This window comes from Agrilus planipennis, unplaced genomic scaffold (assembly GCF_000699045.2).
Source record: "Agrilus planipennis isolate EAB-ADULT unplaced genomic scaffold, Apla_2.0 scaffold164, whole genome shotgun sequence".
NCBI classification, from domain to species: Eukaryota; Metazoa; Arthropoda; class Insecta; order Coleoptera; family Buprestidae; genus Agrilus; species Agrilus planipennis.
The window spans coordinates 251,899-271,918 of NW_020438992.1; the positions used below are offsets into that span (position 1 = coordinate 251,899).

At 32.3% G+C, this 20,020-nt stretch overlaps 1 protein-coding gene across 4 annotated transcripts in view; it reads right to left on the bottom strand.

Moving 5' to 3' along the window:
- Window positions 1–5,106: 5,106 nt before the first annotated feature.
- The window catches only part of LOC108739782 (myosin heavy chain, cardiac muscle isoform), a 39,538-nt gene continuing 24,624 nt past the window's right edge, over window positions 5,107–20,020 (bottom strand). For 3 of the 4 annotated variants that reach the window (XM_025975715.1, XM_025975717.1, XM_025975714.1), the window contains exons 7-29: window positions 19,643–19,796; window positions 19,391–19,585; window positions 19,201–19,329; window positions 19,049–19,139; window positions 18,742–18,968; window positions 17,231–17,298; window positions 16,871–17,162; window positions 16,659–16,812; window positions 15,075–15,368; window positions 14,883–15,028; window positions 14,711–14,827; window positions 14,483–14,653; window positions 14,160–14,420; window positions 13,937–14,108; window positions 13,751–13,877; window positions 10,699–10,813; window positions 10,357–10,631; window positions 10,056–10,296; window positions 9,827–9,994; window positions 8,881–9,429; window positions 8,253–8,819; window positions 7,622–7,737; window positions 5,107–6,414 (exon numbers count right to left, since the gene is read on the bottom strand). In XM_025975715.1, coding sequence (XP_025831500.1) covers window positions 6,333–6,414; window positions 7,622–7,737; window positions 8,253–8,819; window positions 8,881–9,429; window positions 9,827–9,994; window positions 10,056–10,296; window positions 10,357–10,631; window positions 10,699–10,813; window positions 13,751–13,877; window positions 13,937–14,108; window positions 14,160–14,420; window positions 14,483–14,653; window positions 14,711–14,827; window positions 14,883–15,028; window positions 15,075–15,368; window positions 16,659–16,812; window positions 16,871–17,162; window positions 17,231–17,298; window positions 18,742–18,968; window positions 19,049–19,139; window positions 19,201–19,329; window positions 19,391–19,585; window positions 19,643–19,796 — 4,711 coding nt within the window. In that variant the 3' untranslated portion in view covers window positions 5,107–6,332. The remainder of the gene's footprint in view (window positions 6,415–7,621; window positions 7,738–8,252; window positions 8,820–8,880; window positions 9,430–9,826; window positions 9,995–10,055; window positions 10,297–10,356; window positions 10,632–10,698; window positions 10,814–13,750; window positions 13,878–13,936; window positions 14,109–14,159; window positions 14,421–14,482; window positions 14,654–14,710; window positions 14,828–14,882; window positions 15,029–15,074; window positions 15,369–16,658; window positions 16,813–16,870; window positions 17,163–17,230; window positions 17,299–18,741; window positions 18,969–19,048; window positions 19,140–19,200; window positions 19,330–19,390; window positions 19,586–19,642; window positions 19,797–20,020) is intronic. The other variant, XM_025975716.1, reaches the window with a different exon arrangement.

Below are 20,020 nucleotides of genomic sequence, written 5' to 3' on the forward strand. Positions count from 1 at the left end.
ATTTTAAATGCAAAAGCTATTTGTTCCAAGAAATGAATATATTAAAGTTGCTTGAAAAAGTTTTACTTGGTCTTGGTCCTGCATTTTCGCAAGGCAAGACCAAGACCAATCTTGCTCATCAGTACATCAATCTGAATTTTAAGAATTCTAACATGACAGCCTATCCTTTTATACAAACAACGTAAAATTGACATTGAGTAAATTCGAACCCCTAAATTATTCAATATTGATACTTGGGTCAATTCTAATAGAACAGTTTTACTTCTGATATCAAAGCTGCGTTGGACAGATTTCTTTTTTACTAGGAATCTCTACATCTGATAGTCCATCTATCAATTCGTCTATCAGTAGGTAAATCACGCCAACCCTATCCTCTCATTTAGTGCTACACCTATATTAATATGAAAAGTAATACAAATGTAGATTGATGACTCAAGAACGGAAATGATGAGGCATCTGGAAAAATAATTATTTGGATCCATCGCATGCAGTTGTAGATGAACTCAGTTCTGTTTTTAAATATTTCTTCTTTAGAAAATGTTAGATAATACACCTACACCTACGTTGAAAATTATAGCAAACGATGTGACAAAAACAGTTTATGAATAACTTAGATTAAAATTAAATTTTTTATCTTTAGGTCGTCCCTTGCTATTACTAAACAAATTTTATAAATTAGTAATGAAACAAAAGTGAACGCTAAATATTAAATCACGTCAAAAATCACGCAGTCTTTTAAAATGGTGAAACTTTTTTGTTTAATCTAATTTTTAATATGTACCGTTACTGTTTGTTTCAATAATAATTTTTAATTGCTTCATTAAATAAAGTTTGCAGATGTCCCGTACAGTTAGTTATTTGCTACACTTCCACTCCTGAAATTCATAAAAATTTGTTTTAATGGAACTACTAGCAACGTTTCTTTTTCTTCCTGGTTCAGCCGTAATATGTTAATTTTACTTCACCGAATCATATTCCTTCTAAAGAAGCTGACAGGATGAGCAGCCAAACGTGAAGTAAAATCAATCGACCATGGCGGGACTTCGAAAATGTTTTTACAGTATAAAACGACCACAAAAGCCTGAACTCATTGAAAATAGACGCTAAGTACTAAAAATCCGATGAAGAAGAAGTTTCACCATTTTAAGAGTGCGCGATGTTTGACAGTGTCACAAAATGGCGAAACTATTATTTTCCACTTGATTTTAAATATTTAGCGACTATTTTGTGTCATCAGTAGTGTTTAACAGCTTAGCTAATTTACATTTTGCAAACGTATTTAGTACAATTAGTTACTTATTATTTGCGCATTACTAAATTCTTTAACAGTTCTGTTATCAAACCTTCGTAGAGACTATTTTCCGTAATAACACTTCTATTTGAAGTGTCATCAACATCTCAAAAACCAGAAGACTCACTCAAAGGTTCTACCGCTTCATATAGCGTTAGTTTTTAATAACAAGTACTTATAAATAGATTAAGCGCTAAATAAAAACGGGAAAAATCGAAAGTGAAGATGAATAAAAAATTAAAAAGAAGAAAAATTCTCAGTTACAAATAAGAACTGGCTCATCAATTAAATGTACTAGACTGATGAATCCAAGTGAAACGGACGCCTACAACCAACCACCCATCCATCCAGCCACCCACCTTCCCACCCATTCATAAATATAAATTAAAATATAAAAATAAATATTTTGCATTTCGTATTTGTATTTGCACTTGTACAAGACCTATAACAATCTTAGCTCGTGAGTTCTTTTTAACAAAGAGGAAACCAATTTTATTAATGAAAATACAAATATAAATTTAAAGCATGAAGCACGTCGGATATAGGGTTGTCCTCGAGCCGAACTTCCTCGTATTTGTCGTAGTTTGTAATATAAGTTCTTTTGTGGGATTTTATTAGTGTAGCAACTTAATGGAGCCCCCAGTTTTTGGATGCTGTTGCGCCCGTAATGAATTCCATCTGTCCGGGTTTTGAATTCAAAACCCTTAGTTTTTAACTTTTTGTTCTGGTTTGTTGATTTTATAGATGATAACCTTAGACGGATAGGAAGTATTTACCAATATCTGTAGTATTTGTAATATTTATTCCAAAGTTTTAGATNTAGTTTTTAACTTTTTGTTCTGGTTTGTTGATTTTATAGATGATAACCTTAGACGGATAGGAAGTATTTACCAATATCTGTAGTATTTGTAATATTTATTCCAAAGTTTTAGATAGATAGAAATGGTAGAACGGGTACGTTGCAAACGATTTTAAAGTTTAATATTTCGGAAGCGGGGTTTCAAAATGGAACGTAGGCGTACTGTCTATACAAAACATCCAATTTATTTGTGAAAAGAGCTTTATATTTACAGTAGCTACTCCCCACGCATTCATATACCTACATGTACATTTTAGTATAGGTACATATGCAATATACATATATCTACATATAATGGGATAGCTATTTGTAGAATTTATGTGCATAATTCCATATTCCATCATAATTAATTACTTTAATAAAAAAATGACAGCTAAAAGTTCAACAAAAAAGAAAAAAGCGAAACCAACACGTCAAGGTCCACTTACTTTTTTGAAAAAGTTTAAAGGTATTAGTCGGTCTTTTTAATAAAACAATTATAATTAGATATAACTTCATAAAGGAGGTAATTAATAATAAACAAACGTAGTTTTCTGGTTCCTTGAGTCAACATTCAATTTTATTAGATAACAATAACAGATAGTAACATAGCCGAAAGTGAGACATTAATTATGGCAATAGCTGAATGACTGAAACAGTGGATCCAAAAAATCAGTAGGTGCTGTTAAATGATTGATCAGAAAACTTGCAGTGAAGGATGTATACTTTTTACAAATGAATAAGGAAATGCTTAACACGTTATTTAATAATAATTATACCCTGTATTTACACTTGTGAAACTTCTTTCATACATCTCTTACATATTTTTTAAAATTAGTGTAGCAATTAAAAAGGGTGGTACTACTATGCAACAACCTCCCTCAGGAAAGTTCAAAACTTGAAATAGCTTGCTGATGCTTTACTAAAGGCGATGCACTGGGTCCTTGCAGTATCTGCATACAGAGTTCAAAACTGTGCGATAAGCAACTTATACCAGATGTTTCTTTCTTTGATGTAAAAGTATATAATTATAAATTTCATGAATTTGTTTTCAAAAACTTTTATTGTATTTCAAATATCAACTTTTTAAACTTTTATTTCCAGAATTACATAAGTACCTACATTGAAATGTCAGATGTGTAGAGTGGAGTATAGATCTCAAAATTTTGTCTAAATATACAACAATTTTTGAATTTCCACTTGTACTGATTCCACTGGCCAAACATTTATTTAATTACCGTACGAACAGCTGTTTATAAATAACAATGAACGCAACATAAACGAAAGTAATAACATTAAAAACAAAATAAACTGAATTAAGCAACCAAAAAAAAAGCAATTAGTTTAGTTTTCAATCGCGGTTCGACCATATGCCACTCAGCTCCTACAGAAGGAGTTGAACTAGGTTTGACAGCTTTGCAGCTAAGTGTGGTAGCTTTTCATTAAGTTAGTATTGAGGTAACTTTGTAGCTTAGTAGTAGGGTCATTGGAGAGGAGAGATAGTTAGCTAGAGAGGAGGCTCTGCTCTCATTTCTCTCATGTTGTCTTGCCCTTTTATATAATTCTTCGGGCTGCCATATACGGATATCGCACGTGGACTCGATTCCACGTAGACTATTTCCGAGAAATCTACTTATTTCGTGACACCCCCAACAGTCGCGGCTGTCAATCAAGTTTTTACAGAGCAATTCCGAGAATCGGACTGTATTATTATAATAATCTTCGATTTATTCAAATCGCAGCTGTCAATCAACCACACATGAAATATTCTCGAAGATCGGGCCATCTGTCGCGGCCACCGTTAATCCACAAACGATCTGCCTTGGATCAGACGATGATCCGATATCAATCTGATGCATCTAGGTTTTGTCCTAGCTCTTTAACTGTTGGGAGATATGAAAAACTTCTTCAATATGGTCTCTCTTGACTCTAATCTTCAAATTGGAGCAGCTTTTTCTTTCGTAAACAAGGGGATCTTTCACATTCTTCCAAAAAGATAATTTCAAACTCGTATTTTTGCAAATTTAAACTTTCTTAATTTGACAACGAAAATAAAGAAATCAGTACTACAATAATTGCTCTTTACAAACAAAGACAAAACGTAACGCAAAAAAAAATAAATAGAAGATATACACAAGAAACGAACGAATGAAAATCGAATATTCATAGAACTCTAAGATAGAGATGAGGACAACATTCAATTATTAGGTGGCAGTTACAGATAAAAACAGGGATCAAGTGAAATCGTGCTGTATTTCTCACGTGTAAAATAAATGGCTACTTTATATATTAAAATACATATGTTTATTTATTTATCAATTACTGGTTCAATTGAAAAAGTGAGTGAATACGAAACTGTCTTCAATTTTGTATACCTACCCAAGATATTAGGAAATTCCACAGAATTCCTCGGGGACTGCTGATCTTACAGTTCAAGCATTCATACTTGCAAAACAGATTTATCACAAACTCAGCAAAAATGCTGCATTGTCTGAATGCACAATGCAAAATGTCAGTTGGATAGTGTGAGTAAACCTTGTTCAGGGCGAAAATCTTCACATAGTTTTATAAACCATAAACGAAGCATTTTGTAAACTAAAACTATTAGTAAACAAATGAACTTGATTTCATCATCGTAAAAGGGAGAACTCCTAAATAACCAACTTAAGATTTCATTTAGTAAAGCTTTCATTTTTTCTTTTGGCACTTACGCTATGCCAGGCAAGAATATATGTCTATTTCCAACGAATACAGGCGATCACTAAATCAAATCATACTGCTGAAATTGTGGATAACAAAGGACTGTTGGTACATAGTTCAGACGTCGCACAAGAGATAGCGCTAGTTGTGAATTTTTTACAAGATTACTCCCAGAACTTTTCGAATACACTGCGTATAAATGACAACATTGTAATTGTCAAACATTTCGAACAGTTTTAGAAATTTTCAGAACACATGTAAAAAGAAAAGCCACTAAAACGTTTGTAATTTTATTTATTTCAGCTATTTTCTGTACATCAATACTATTAGATACCTAATATTTTTCTCATCCCAAACATGAATGTTGAAAATGAAAATGTTCTTTTATACATACCAACGCACATCATCGTACTGAACACAGTAGAAACACCAAAAAACAATATAAATAATTAATTAACAGTTGGCCTAGGGACGTTTTTAACTTTTGTTAGTTGTTATCAAAGTAAACAAGGTACATATGTATGCACATAAATTCCAACAATTATTCGAAATAAATCAGCTGGATATTTTTGCTGAAAGGAATATATTAATTAATTAGAAAAAATTACGTACACAATATATGAACACAGAGGATATTCAGTTTTAAATTAACGCTAAACAAATGAGTAACAAATACAATATTTTGTTTGGTCTAATGATGATGAAATCGTATCTATCTATCACCTTTTATATTTGATAATGATTTTTACTTATATATATATATAAATTGGCTTCGAATGTAATAATATAAAATAAAAAAACAACTACAGATGTCATATTGGAGAAATATTGGTACCTACTGAAACACCGCTTTCTGTTGCAATGTATCATTGGCACGACGAGTAGCGAGCAAAGTTTGCGACACAAGGGTCGAGGGTTCGAATCCACCTTGGTAAGAAGATACGGTACAGACGAAAACGAAGTTACAATAAAAATGTGTTTACTAACCACATAAACGCCACACGTCTGTCCAAAGTTAAAGTGCCAAACAATATGGACAAAACACATTTGATATCGGGTTCGATTTGCCATATTTAGTCTTGCGATAGGGGTTGAGACAACGTCATATCAGTTGATAACATAAGTTTTTTTTATGTATAACAAAATGTTTGAAATGAAAATAACTGACCTTTCCATACGTACAGGCAATTATGTGCATACATAAAAGGATATTTAACAAAATAAGTATATACAGTAAATAAAAAAAATATAGAATATAAAACTATCTCAGAGTGTTTGAAATTGTTTTTAAGTACGTGACACTAATTATATATAGATATGATACTTATATTTTCCTACTTATTTTATCTAATTTTGTAGCCTGCAGTCTGAATTTGAATAGTTTACAAAAATATTCAAAAATCAATAATTGCTACAAAACCACATTAATACATAACAATAATAATTCGTCATACTGTTAACAATTATATTGGTATTACGATCATATTAAAACTGGAGAGGATTTTAAGAAATGCTACTGTTACTACCACTGGGCATTAATGGACGTTGTGTTGAACTAGTATCCTGTTTGCCTTGTCTCTCTAGACTGAAACATTATTTTGTATTAATGAAATGTAAAATCAACGCCATATAGACAAGATATTGGTATGTAAGGGATGTAAAAGTAAGGTTAGAATTGATATAAAAACAGGAAGCGAAAAACTAGAAGAAATTGCTTATTTTCTATATTTATGGAGTAAGAAAAAGCGTAGAGAAATAAAACAAAGAATAGCGGGCAGGGTTGGATCGCTTTTAACAAACTAAAATCACTTGAATGCACCCGTTTAATTAATTTTGAAATTCTAAAAAAATCATTAAAAGTTCAGAAAACTTTTCTATATGGGTGAAACGTGACACTGCTGAAAAGTAAAAGTTATAAGCGTTTGAGGTATGGTGTTATACGAGGATGTTAAAATGTTTTAGTTAGAAAAGGATAGAAATAGAAGCGATTAGAATAAGTAGGAGAACAAGATGGTGCTATGGAAGTCAATAAGAAGTAACAATTTTTTAAACATTAATATAAATTAATATTCAACCCCCTATAGATACCTCAAATTAATGAGGAAAAATTGTTGCTGCTGTCATACCCTTATCGGGAATCGAACCCGGGTCCTTTAGCTTACAGCTTCACTAATTTGAGGTAATCTGTAGGGAGTTGAATATTAGATCACATTATTGTTTAAAAAATTGTTAAATATTAACCTCTATCAAGTTTAAAGAACAAATTTCATCAATAACAGGTGGGCGAGGCAGGTTGGTGGATATTAAGTGCTAGTTGGAGACGTATTAGACGTATTAAAACAGGAGTTAAGAGGAACATTGGATTAGATTACTTTTTGCTAATGTGTTAGAGATAAAGATTGCTCTAGTTTTCGAGAAATGCGAGAAGTAGGAGTACCGACAATATTATGATGATAATGATGATGATATAGACATATCGATTCAAACAAGAAGAAGGTCTAATTTACAGAAAACTATATAAATAGACGGGTATTTCTTCCAAGTAAATTCTTTGTTTTTTTTTTTATAGATTTAGTTCTTAAAAAATGGAAATTAACAATAATTCTATGGCCTGACGATCGATTCGTGGATTTTGTGTATATTCTTACGACTTCAGCTTTTATAATTCTAGGTGTTTTATAACATAGATTTCTGTGCTATGAGAACTTTGAGCTATGCTATCTGAATTCCAACGCAGCATAAAGCTACAGGAGGCTCGGTCCAGTTTTACACACGTTTGCTCATTTACTTACCTATTACTCCTGGATGATGATCCAGCTCTTTTAAATATCCCTGTTAACCTTCCTCTCAAATCTTTCTTGCTACCTTTATCCTCATGAGATGAAGGAACTTCCGATGTACTTGAGGGCTGTAAAGAAAAATTCGCGTTTTATATCCAACAGATGTGAAATTATAAAATCCTAAATATACATAAACGAAATCAATTGCATAATTTTAATAGTTTTTGTCTAAGAGACTACTTTTATAGTTTTTTTTCTTCCTTTAAAAAATTTTTATACTTGAAAAAAAAACAAATTGACTGCTCTGAACAAAATATTTGGGCGACAAAAATATCGTTCTTTTGGCACACAGTTTTTTATATTATAATAGATATCTGTAAATTCATTTCCAAAAAAAATGGATATTTAATCCACTTTATTTTAAAGCTATCCATAAATTAGGCAACCAAATGTGGCGGAAAAAGAGAAAAACTTTCTTCGCTAAATTCAAACCTCAAACTTTTATAGTGCACGCGTTACGTAACGGAATAGGAAGGGAGGGGAATGGAGAGGTCACAAATTGATGAATTTTGTGTCACGTAATTTATGGACAGCCCCTTTACAGTTTCTCAGTCGCAATGCTCTAATTGAATTTTTTTTCTACCTTGGATAGTGTCCCAGGGGGAGGAAAATGGCCCGGGTCCTGATCGTCAATACTCCTCGATTTCGTTAGTGTTTTCAGTTTCTTCATGAAACCTTTCTTTTTCTTCTTTTCTCCTGAATCACTTTGATTGGACCCTCCTGACAGTCTACTGTCCATGCTAGAATCCCTTTTCCATTTGGTATCAACATCGGACGCATCTTCTAGCGATTGCATACTGGATACACTTCCGTTATCCGTCCTCCATATACTTTGGTCTTGCGGTATAGTGTGTTCTAAGGAAAGACTTTTGCGATGAAGAGCGTTTCCAGTACCATTCTTTAACTGGCGCATCTTCAACCTTGGAATGTCATCGTGTTCGGAAGAAGTGGCCCTTCTCATGCCCATCGTACGTTTTATGATGTAATCTCGTTCTTTTTCGTCTTCCGCGTAACGCTGATATCGCTTAAGTTCCGCTGTTGCTTCGTATAAACGTTGCATTACGGAAGACATCTGAGGCGAAACGTCCTCCTTACTTGAAGACGAAATCGAATTTTCGATGTTTGGTGATGCCTCGCGTGACCTTGGACCCTATGATAAGAAAAAATTATCAAAAGGATACAATTATGGATTTTTATAACTTTCGTTTTACCTTAGTTCGTCGTGGAGGGGTAGGAGTGTGTTTGAATTCTACTGTTTCGGTAATAGTTTCTCGCGTGGATTGGAAGTCGCTAAGAAATCGGGTTAGACTTTCGATTTCATTTAATATAACAGTAATCTTTCTCTCTTCGCTCTGATGCTGTTTCTTTTTAGTAGATATTACCGACTTCATTTCTTCGCGCTCTTTCTCGTAACGTTCCTTTTCTCGTCTTAATTTTTCATTCGTAGTCCTTAATTTAGCATGTGCATCTCTAAGTTCCAATAGGTCGTACTGCAGTTCCGCTAATTTTCTTCTAGTCGCTTCTTGGTCCTCTTCTATCGTCTTTTTAAGTTGGTCCTGCTTCCTTTTCGCTTCCAATCTTTCTTTATCTCTCTCCCTTTCGACTTCGAAAAGAGTCTGACGTAAATCTCTGGCGAGAGTAGAAGTTTCTTGAAGAAGACGTTGTTGCTCTTCCCTCTCTTTTTGCCATGCTAATTCCATTTTCGTTTTTAACCCAGCTACTTTTGTTCTTCCACTACTTAGAAGTCTTTCTTCTTCAAGCTTGAAAATAATGTCATATTAGTTGACGACGACGCTTATCATATGTAAGCTTCGTCGTCGATTCAATTAAACAAGTTGAAATACCTTGATAGGGCTTTGTCTAACGTTTGAAATACAGCAGAAGCCCACCAGAATACGATACACTGCGGTTATTATATAGGAGCTTTTTCGGTTTAGTCAGTAATTTAACAAGACTACCAATGGCGTGCTGATGAGATCTAACAAGATCAAAATCGTGGTACGCGTTTAGTAGTTTCGATAAATTTCTGACCAAAAACGTATACGCTCTTATTAAATATTTATTTATTAGCATTTATGCACACTGAAATTAACTTCAAATCACATTTAACGTCTAATGTTCTTTGAACGACAAAAATGCATATTTTATTGTACGTACCTCATTTATTCGAGAATGTAATTCGGAGAGCTTCACTTCCCACGACGATCTTTCCGAAATGAGTTCTGTCTTGTGCTTTGAAGCTTCCAATCGGGCTTCAGATAATTCGTCTTCCATACAACTTATTTGTTGTTCTAAAGCTGCAATCTTCGTTCTTGATTCCTCCAACTAAAATAATAATTTTTGTATATACCTACTCTGTGAAATCAGGCTAGTTTTATATTTATACTTCATCTAAACTGCTACTGGATCCTCTGCTATCTTTCCTGTTTATAGGATTTGCTTTTAAATCTCCGATCGTTTTCTGTGCACTTTCCAAAAGATGTTTGAATGTGTCACGTTCTCTTTTAAACCTTGTTACTTGACTCTGTAATGTCTTAATTTCTTCGTTAATGTGTTTCATTTGGCTTTCATATCGTATTTTACATTCCGTTAGATCAGTACGTTTCGACTTCTCCACGGTAAGTAACCTGTAAGAAAATATTATTCCATTGAAAGGATAGAACAAAACATTCCAGTATATTTCTTACTTTGCTTTTAATTGTTTTATTTCCTTTTCCATAGCAGAACTCTCTGCACTAATACTGCGTTGCACTTTTGATACTTTATCGTAATCGTCTAATTTTTTCTTAAGTTCGTCGTTCTCTTTCCTCATATATTCTAGTTGATCACTAATAACATCGTATTCCTTTTTTATCTGGTCTAATTCGGACAGTTTTTCATCCAAAGATGCTTTCATGCTTGTTAATCCAATATTGTTTCCCATGGAATTCCTTATTCTTTCCTCTTTACCTTTCAGCCTCTCCTTTTTCGAAAGAATAATAGACGCAAATGTTCTAATTTATATAGTTAAAAAATATTTAAAATATTACCTGTAGCGATAACTTTTCCCTAATCCACGCGTCTTTATCTCTGTTATAAGTTTCTCGTAATGTTTGCAATTCTTTGTTTGTACTCTTTAGCTCATCCTTCAATGAGGAAATTTGACTAAAAACAATGACATTTGTGAATATACATTATCTCAAGTTCAAAATTCAAACTATATTTTAGCCTAAATGTATACAACGATGCGATAACTCGCTGATAGAAGAAAGAACTGAATGTTTCTCATAAAAAATCAGTATTTTTACGTTTTAATGCCATCTTCTTTATCATGAAAACTGAAAATTTTAGAATTATTGAAGAAATTTATATACAACAGTCCTCATTGATCTTTTATAAAACAGATCTATTTCACTAATTTCAGTAATTTTGTCCATATATCACTCATGGTTGATACCAAGATCTGTCCAGATATGGTAATATAAAATCAGTCAAATTATTTATTGACCCTGTTTGTATTTCTTTCAAGTAGCTACATAACCCGTTTCTATCTAATTTAATATTTTTTAATTCATTAGTAATCGGCATGTTTTTTACGTTGGAAGCATCAAAACAACCATTTTTACGCCATTTCTACCAAACTTGGCGTAAAGTAAACGATCTCTGGATATAATGTGAGTAGACTGTTTGGTTTGCCGAACACGTATATTTTAATATAATCTTTACAATCAATGTCGTGTATTCCCGACTTTTCTAGAAAAGGAATCTTTATTCTTCAGGGTTAGCAAGAAGAATTTGAGAAGAGTTACAGTTTGAACGAAATCTAAAAGCAAGTTTACGAAAAATACTTTCGAATCCTAAATCTTAGCTCACACGACAACTTGGTTTTGTTGGTGTTTTGAAAAGTTGGGGTACTTGAAATGAGATTTTTAAATTTAAAAGTAATACTTCAATTGCAACTAGTCTTAATAAATATTTTTAATTTCCTCATGGTAGGTACGTGCACAAAAGAAGACTAAGTAACCTGTGTACAAGGAAATTAAAGTAGCCATTTTATGTTAGTTAAAAATATAAATAGAAGTACTAGTGAGTGCCCTTCAGGCAGATATTGATTTCTAAACAATAGTCATCTCTTAGTTCTTCCTTTTTTTCCATTTTGAAAGTAAATTTAAGAGAAGGGAAATATGAATTAAATTCAGCAAGAACATGTTACAGACTACTAGAATTTAAATCAAAAGTAGCAAAAATATCGTCCACATAATGCTCTAAGTGGTTTATATCCCCCGTAGTTGTTAAGCAACCGTTTACCTGAAAATAATTTTTCCGCATACATATTGTGACTATAACGATGTTTAGTATGTTTGGGTGTTGAGTTTAGAGTAATTTAGTGTTTCACTTCATTTAAATTGGACTTTTACACTAGTCTCTTTTCTCTGGCGTATCTACAACCCATGCGTTTTCTATATATATGTAGCTATATGTAGGCATAAATATTTTATCGCTTCGATCCAAAAAGTAATAATCACACACAGCACGCTAGTTGTAGACATTCGCCATTACTTCTAAGGTCACTAATTTTCAGTAAGGTCGGTGTTCAGTTAATAATAATATTAGCCTGATAAATAAAAATTTGCATGTAAAATAAAATTTCTTTTAAACTTACAGATGACTGTTTTTCGCTTTTAACACTTGGAAGCGAAACAGAAATCTACAAAATTCAGTTTGAACCTCACAATTCTACAGTTAGAATTTTACAAACTTATTTTTAAGTTACAGCAAATGCTACTGTTAAGATGTCTATAGTGAAAAGAGAATTTAATCTTTGTCAGTTTAATACTAAAGTACAATGGAATTTGTTTATTATGACTCCGCCTATCTTGACCAACCGCTTAATACGTATATTGCACTGTTAAGTTTGGTTTTCATATTAAATTCTCTATAGGAAAATTTGGATATAATTTCTCCGTTTAAAATGACAAATCGTTTATTATGACTGATTCTCAAGAAATTATATCCGACTATAGTGGCCCAAATGATTAATAATAACATTTTCGCTCATTGTTCTGATCCTTCTTATGTAGTATATTGATATTACAATTCATCGTTCTTTTTCTTTTTCTGTTAATAAATATATACAATTTGTAGTTTTTCTCTCTATTAAACTAAATAACTAACCAAAATAGAAAGTTGTTTATGCTCTAAGATTATGCTTTGTATGACCCCCGCTTNTCATTTCCCTTCAATGTCATTATAAGCGGATTCTACTGTATTAAAGAATCAGAGTTTTAATATTTAAATCGAACTTGCAAACGTTCGTAGGTCGTAGATACCTAATCTAGCTATTAACAAGTTGTTGCCATGAATTTAAATAGGACCTTGTTAAACATTAATAATCCCACAATTAGTGGCAACTCTCTACAGATGGCGTTTGTTCCACAGTCTGCGATTATTTAATAGCTCCTCAATTTTATATATGTATATGCTACCGTAACAGCCCGACTAATTTTAATATTTCCCTTTAGTTAATTGTAGTTTTGATTATTTAGAAACAGAATCAGCAAATATTTTTAATTCATTCTAGGTGTGACTAGACAAATTTTGGTTAAAAGTAGTCTTTGCGACACTGTTCAGAGATGTCGTAGGTTTAGCATAAAGATTGTAGTTGTAAAACTTGGTCTGGGCAGCTTCAGTGTTTTCATATTTATTTATTTTTACTAATTTATCTTTTGGTGGGTATGCATGCTTAGGAACAGAAGGTTATAGTAGAAAAAATCAACACTCACGAAGTAAGTGTTGTCGTTGTCGTACATTTCCTTCTGTTAGTCAAGCTGTGACTTCTTTTCTTGGCGGTACTGTAATTATTGGAAGCATATACCTACTTTTTGAAGGGAGTTTAGGTTACCTTAACTCTGTGTGTAAAATTATATTTATATTATTGTTTGATTATGTAAAATTAGAATTGACCAAAGATGATTGTTAAATCCAATCTATCTTAGACACATCTGAACTTTACGGTAACATACTTATTGTACCCACCACCAGTTATTCACTTTTCAAGAGATTTAATAAAACTAATAAAAAAAAAGTTCTTATATTACGTACTTGCTTAAAGACTCCTTTTCCATAATAAGTTTAGCTTTTGTTGCAACGTGCTCTTCTTCTAATATTTCATACTTGGCGGTAAGTTTGCTGTAGTCTGCTTTAGCTGCAGCAACCATTGCATCCATTTCTAAAAAAATATTTTTTTATGTAATTCTAATAAGTTAGAAATCAATAAAGAAAACTAACTGTCAATTTTTTCTTGATATTCAATTTTAACTTCAGAAATCTTTTTATTTCCGACGTTTGAATTGAGCTCTAATGTTTTAATTTTGCTCTTCAAAGTATTCAATTCCGCTGTCCTGTTTTTATACTCCTTTTCCTGGTTCGCCTTCATTAATTCCATTTTCTTTCTCTCATTCTACAAATGACTAACTTAATAACTGTTCAAAATCGTATCACGATTGTTTACCTGCAAATCGATTTCAAGTTCTCCAATTTTTGCTTCCAGCTTCGATCTTTCTTTGGAAAAGTTTTCTTCTAGTGTTTTCGTTTTTTTATCGAGCTGAGCCTTTTCTCGAGTTAGACCATCTAGTTTGGCTTGCAACTCTCCTACAGAAGATGTACTTTTACTAAGTTCACTTTTTACACATTCGATTTCACTAGCATTGGCTGTTTTTAATAAAGAAATCTCCCGGGAATGCTTTTCTTTTTCTTTAGACAAATTACTCTCCTAAAACAGAACTTGCATTAGCATAACTTTTCGCAACCAATGGAATAGAAAGAATAAAATACCAGTTCCTTAATCTTATTAGATTTGCCATCAAGTTGTGAATTGAGGTGGGATATTTCTCTATCAAGCTCGCTCATTTTAGTGGAAAATGATTCCTTCTCATTTACTGACTTTTTGACAAATTCATTTAATTCTCTATCTTTGTCATTCAGTTTATTTTGTTCTTCGACAAGCTGGAAATTTATGTTTTCGTTTCTTATTTAAATTACACAATCAAATAACGATGATACCTTCGTTTCAATGTTCCTCAGAAGTTCGGTTAAAGTTTTTTCTTTTCTCTTTGCTTCTTTCTCTAATTTAAGAATTTTTTGCTCCACTTCACTTGTCTGTTTAGCACTTGCCGTTTGCTTAAAAGAACAAATTTATACTAATTGTACTTGTTAATTATAACAAACTGTTTACTTCTTTAATACTGCGTTTCAGGTCTCCTAATTCCGAAGTTAACTTCAGAATTTCATCTTCCTTACTTTTCAATTTACGCTTCAGTTCATCGATTTCCTTTACCATATCGTTGTTGGTACCCTGATATGAATTTTGGTTTCCTGAAACTTCCAGTTGTATAATTTTGGTTGTTTAAACAATTAAAATACTTACTATAACTTGATAAATTATCAATTTCCTTTTGCAAATTATTCTTTTCTTCAGACATTTTTTGAATCTCCTTCTGAATACGGTCTTTCTCTTCTTTTAGTATTTTGGTCTCTTCCGCGAGTGTTTTTGACGTTTGGCTGCTGTTATTAAATTGTTTGTCTGCTTTTGATTGGAACTTCAGTTTATCCAAAGGTTTCTCGTAATCTATTAAATTTTTATCACCCTTGAATCTTTTAATTTCTTCTTCTAATGAATTCTTTTCATCAGTTGTTCTTTTCAGGGCCAGCACGAGATCACCTTCAACGAACGATCGAACATCAAATCTACTTACAGTATGTTACAAACACATCTACTTAAAAAGAAATATATAGATAAAATTTATATCTACTGATCAAAATTTACGACTTAATAAAAAATAATGCTGATGATAAAAGGATAGCAACGTCTTATTGGTTTTCATCAGAACAGATCTCTTGAAAATGCCAACCCAACGTGAAGACAAAACATCGAGAAAAAAATCTCCAGGCGATGGCCAACAGGCCCAAAAACCAATAGCACATTCGACAGCATCGGTAAAAGCCTTACACAATTTATCAAAGGCTAATAAACCGACACGTATACATCTTTGAAACCTTTAAAAGTATTTCTCTTTTCTTCCTGTTGTAGTTCAAAATAATTCCCAAAGTCACCGAGGAATACAGTGAAGACTCGTTAATCCGGTTTGATTAAAAGACGGATAATCCGGATTATCAAGAAGTCTGAACTTCTGAATCGTTATCAAAATTATTCTAAATTAAACAAATAACATGTTACTCGTTACTAGAACATTAAGGATATTTTTTTAAGTCAATCGTTTAGTGCGAATCATTCTTAGTGTGGATAATGTTACGAAGATTAATTAACGCTGACTGAAACACTAGATAGTACTCCATTCTTTTATACTTATTTCTTCTTATTATGTCTGTAATAGTAGATGTACTACATCATACCTTTTAGCCAACAACTTGTAATTGCACCACCTTCAAACCATTCCAAATTTGTTGTTTGTATGTCTTGTGTAATTGCTTAGCTGTCATGTTAGTTTACAGTAATCCAGGAATTCCCCGACCCAACTAGTCTCAGTAGCAACAAATCAATAAATTAACGATCGACCTATTGTATGGTTGCAGTCCGGATTAGCGGCACTCTACCGATCCGGATTACAAAATACGTAAAGTTGAAGGGTAATATTTTAATTTTGTTCGAATTAGCGAAGGTTCGAATTAGCGAGTCTCCCCTGTTTATTTTCTTTATTATTATCAGCATTACTTTGTTTATTCGACTTTTTGTCAATATTTTTGTGCCTCCTGTTCATTGTTTAATTGACAGTATCGTAACTGCTTCGTTTACTTCTTCTGTTAGCAAAGAAAAATTAATATTTGTTTGGTAATTAAATTATTAGAGGCTTTATTAATATAATAGAAGAAATATTTCCTATTGTCAGTATTTCGCAAAATAGAGTAAAATTTTTCTACATCGATTTTATACAATATTTTTCAATTGGAATATTACCAACATCTGTTACTTTAAATTTGTCTACTGATTTACCTATTTCATTTTCTAACTCGTTGACCATATTCTTTAACTGTATTTTACTGGTTATACTCCCAGGATTCTTTGGTATCCTATTCAAAAAATGCGTTATACTTTCGTCTTTTAAATGCTCCAACTTTTCTGCTAATCTTTTATTTTCGCTTTCCAGCTAAAAACAAAGAATCTCTCAGTAAAAGTAAGATTAGAGCAAGAGTTATCCACTTTACTTGATCCAATTTGAGTTGAAGCTTATCAGTTTCAGAATTTTTAGTAATTTTTTCGTGCACTTTATTAAGCTCCTCTTCGAGTTCAGCAATTCTGTCGATGTATGGGTCAAGTACCTTGTCAGTTTTCGACGTTTTACTGCTATAAAACAGTTGCAATCGTTTGTTCTCTGCTGACAATTTTTCATTTTCACCCTCTAAATCCTGTATCTTGGAACGTAATACAGTTGCTTCCTGTTCAATTGTCTCGAGTTGTTTTTGCAAACTATGAGAACGTTGATCGACTTCACAAACTCTGTAAAACAATTTAAAATGTTAATGAATCAGAGTTATTTGAGTTTGATAAGTATTTGAAACCCTTACTGTTTCTTTTGAATGTCTTTAGAACGTCCTTTCTTCAGATCAATAACAGCTTCTTTTTTCTGTAATGACTGAAAGCATATGTCTATTAATTTTCATTTGAAATTGAAAACAAAAAAGACTCAATATCGTAACATATAGGTATTTATATAAGGATAATAATGCTCTATCATAAGTTTGCTTGTCAGTTTGTCCATTTCACAGTTAGTCGTAAATTGCGCTTTTCGGTTAAAGATTGCAAGTTGCCTGAAATGCCGCAAAGGCGTTACATTTAGCTTTTAGAAGATTCGGCTTTTGTAAAATTCTATTCGACCTTACTAAGCGGTTTAAAAGGAATTAGCGAATGAAAAGGCAAAAGAACGCGTTTTCGCCTTATAACTGAAATTGGTACAACTGTGGTAGCTGATGGTACGATATTCTGGAATTAGCTGACCATTAAAACGTCTAATTACAGGATGGAACTAACTAAATAACATACTTTCGGTATCTAGGATGCCATCATTTAATCGGAATATTTATTTAACATTTTGGCATATTCGAGTTGGAGCTACAAAACTGCATTTTTCAGTTAAAAATTAAAAAAAAAACGGTAAAAGATGCATAGGATACCGTAAAAACGATATTTTTAGCTTTTAGATGACTCAGGTTTTGTAAAGTTTTATTCGATTTTATAAAGTGCTTTAAAAGGTATTTGCAAATGTCAAAAAATCGCGTTTTCGCCTTGTAATTGAAATCGGTGCAATTGATATAGCTGATAATACAATATTCTGGAATTAGCTGACTATTAAAACGCCTAATCGAAGCGTTGAACTAACTAAATGCCATACTTTCGATATCCAACATGCTATCATTTAATTGGAATGCTTAATTAAAAATCGGACCCTTTGAGGTATTCGAGGTGGAACTAAAAAATGGACGTGTTTAAATGTCTGCGTCTGTAACAGAAACATTCTAACCTAAGAAGTATGAAGTTTTGAGTATTACTTGAACAAACGCCTCGGTTAGTTTGTGATATGGGAATCACCATGACTAAAATGTATGTGCTATACTACTACGATAGTAAAATTTGAATGGGTTAAACTAACTTAAAGATAATGCTTTTAGTGTTGATCATGTTCTTGTACAGTCGAGTCTTATAAAAAAATCGTGTCTTGCTTATAAAGAGCATTATGGCCTTGGCCAGAAATATATTCATTTATTTAATCCTCAAAGACATAGGCAGTTTCGATGAATTACAAACCAAATTGGAGCTTGTCTTGTAAAATCGAATTGATACATTCATCGTAACGTTGAGGAACGGATAGTATATGTATGTATGTCTTATTTAAAAGCATTAAATAATCAAAAATTAACTTAAAGATTAGATACTAGCATAGAGTAAGCATAAAAACTTTTGTTTTTTTTTGTGTATCATAAGCTTGGTTAAGTTTTAGTCTTATTAGTCTTGATGGTGGCCTTGGTCAAGAACAAGTTGGCATGATCAATACCAACCATGACATAGGAAGAATATCTACCTCGATTTTTTTATGTTGATTTAATTTTTCAAGTAAGTCTTTAATTTTTTTCTTTGACGCTTCTCCTTCAGCCTCTAATTCTTCGACTTTTTTTCGCAGTACTTTCGTTTCTTGTTCGTTGAGCTCGAGAAGCAATTTTAATTCAGTTGGATCGTCGTTATCTGGAGCCCCATCTTTATTATTTGAGAAATCGGAATTATGTCTCGAAGTAGGACTTAATTTACGGTCTGAAGGCAAAATAGAATATATTGATTTTGAAATAAACTTTTCGTAAAATCAGGAAAACACATTTGTACTATAGACATACTTTTGGTCTTTGTTGCCATCTTTTTCAATTGTAACACTAAGGACTCATTATCATCTTCTATGCGCGAAACTTTTTTTCGTAAATTCTGCGCCTGTAATAAGAAATGAAAATGTCCATTAGTACATAAATTTAGACGTTTAAAACTCACGTACTTCTTCTTCAGCGAATTTTAATTGCTCACGAAGGTCAGCCTCTCTTTCCATTGAATCTTGTAGATCCCTAAGGAGCACTGCTGGATCTTCCTGAGACCCGCCTCTTGTCAATGAATCTCGTGAAACTTTCTAATTAAGTACAAGCAATTAAATAATAAAAACTATTTTAAACAGACACCAAATATTATACCCCTTCGGTTGAAGCCATTTTTGGAATGCTCCCTAATTTCACAGGCTTTTTTTTATTCGAACCCTCTTCAACTTTATTTAATTTGGAATTGGCTTCCTCAAGTTCTTTTTGGAGTCGACTATTGGTGTCCTTATATTCTTGTAATTGTTGTTCTATAAGCCGTATTTTGTTTATATTCTCTGATCCACCGGAGACCTGTTCATTTGTAGTGTACTCTTGAGACTTGCATTACTATAAATGGAAAAATATTACCTCGTTAAATTTCTTTTCCACTTCAGTTTTCTGCATTTCTAATTGTTCAACCCGTCTCTCTGATTTCCTAAGCTTAAATGACAGGATTCTACAATTTTTTGTCGTTTGTTCCAGTTCCTTCCTTAAAGACGAATACTCGTCTGCTTGATCTTCCCTGAGATTGTGAACAAACAAAAATAATGTTTTAGAAAAACTACCTGACAATTCAAAAATGTTCTAAAATAATAAAAACAGATTTTGTTTGTTTTATATGCATAGTTACAGTTGATAATATCGACAAATTGATTTGTACACCAATGAAAACCAAATGGAACATATGTATATTGCAGAAAATTCATAGTTTAATTAATTTGAAATTTTAAATTAATAATTTAATTA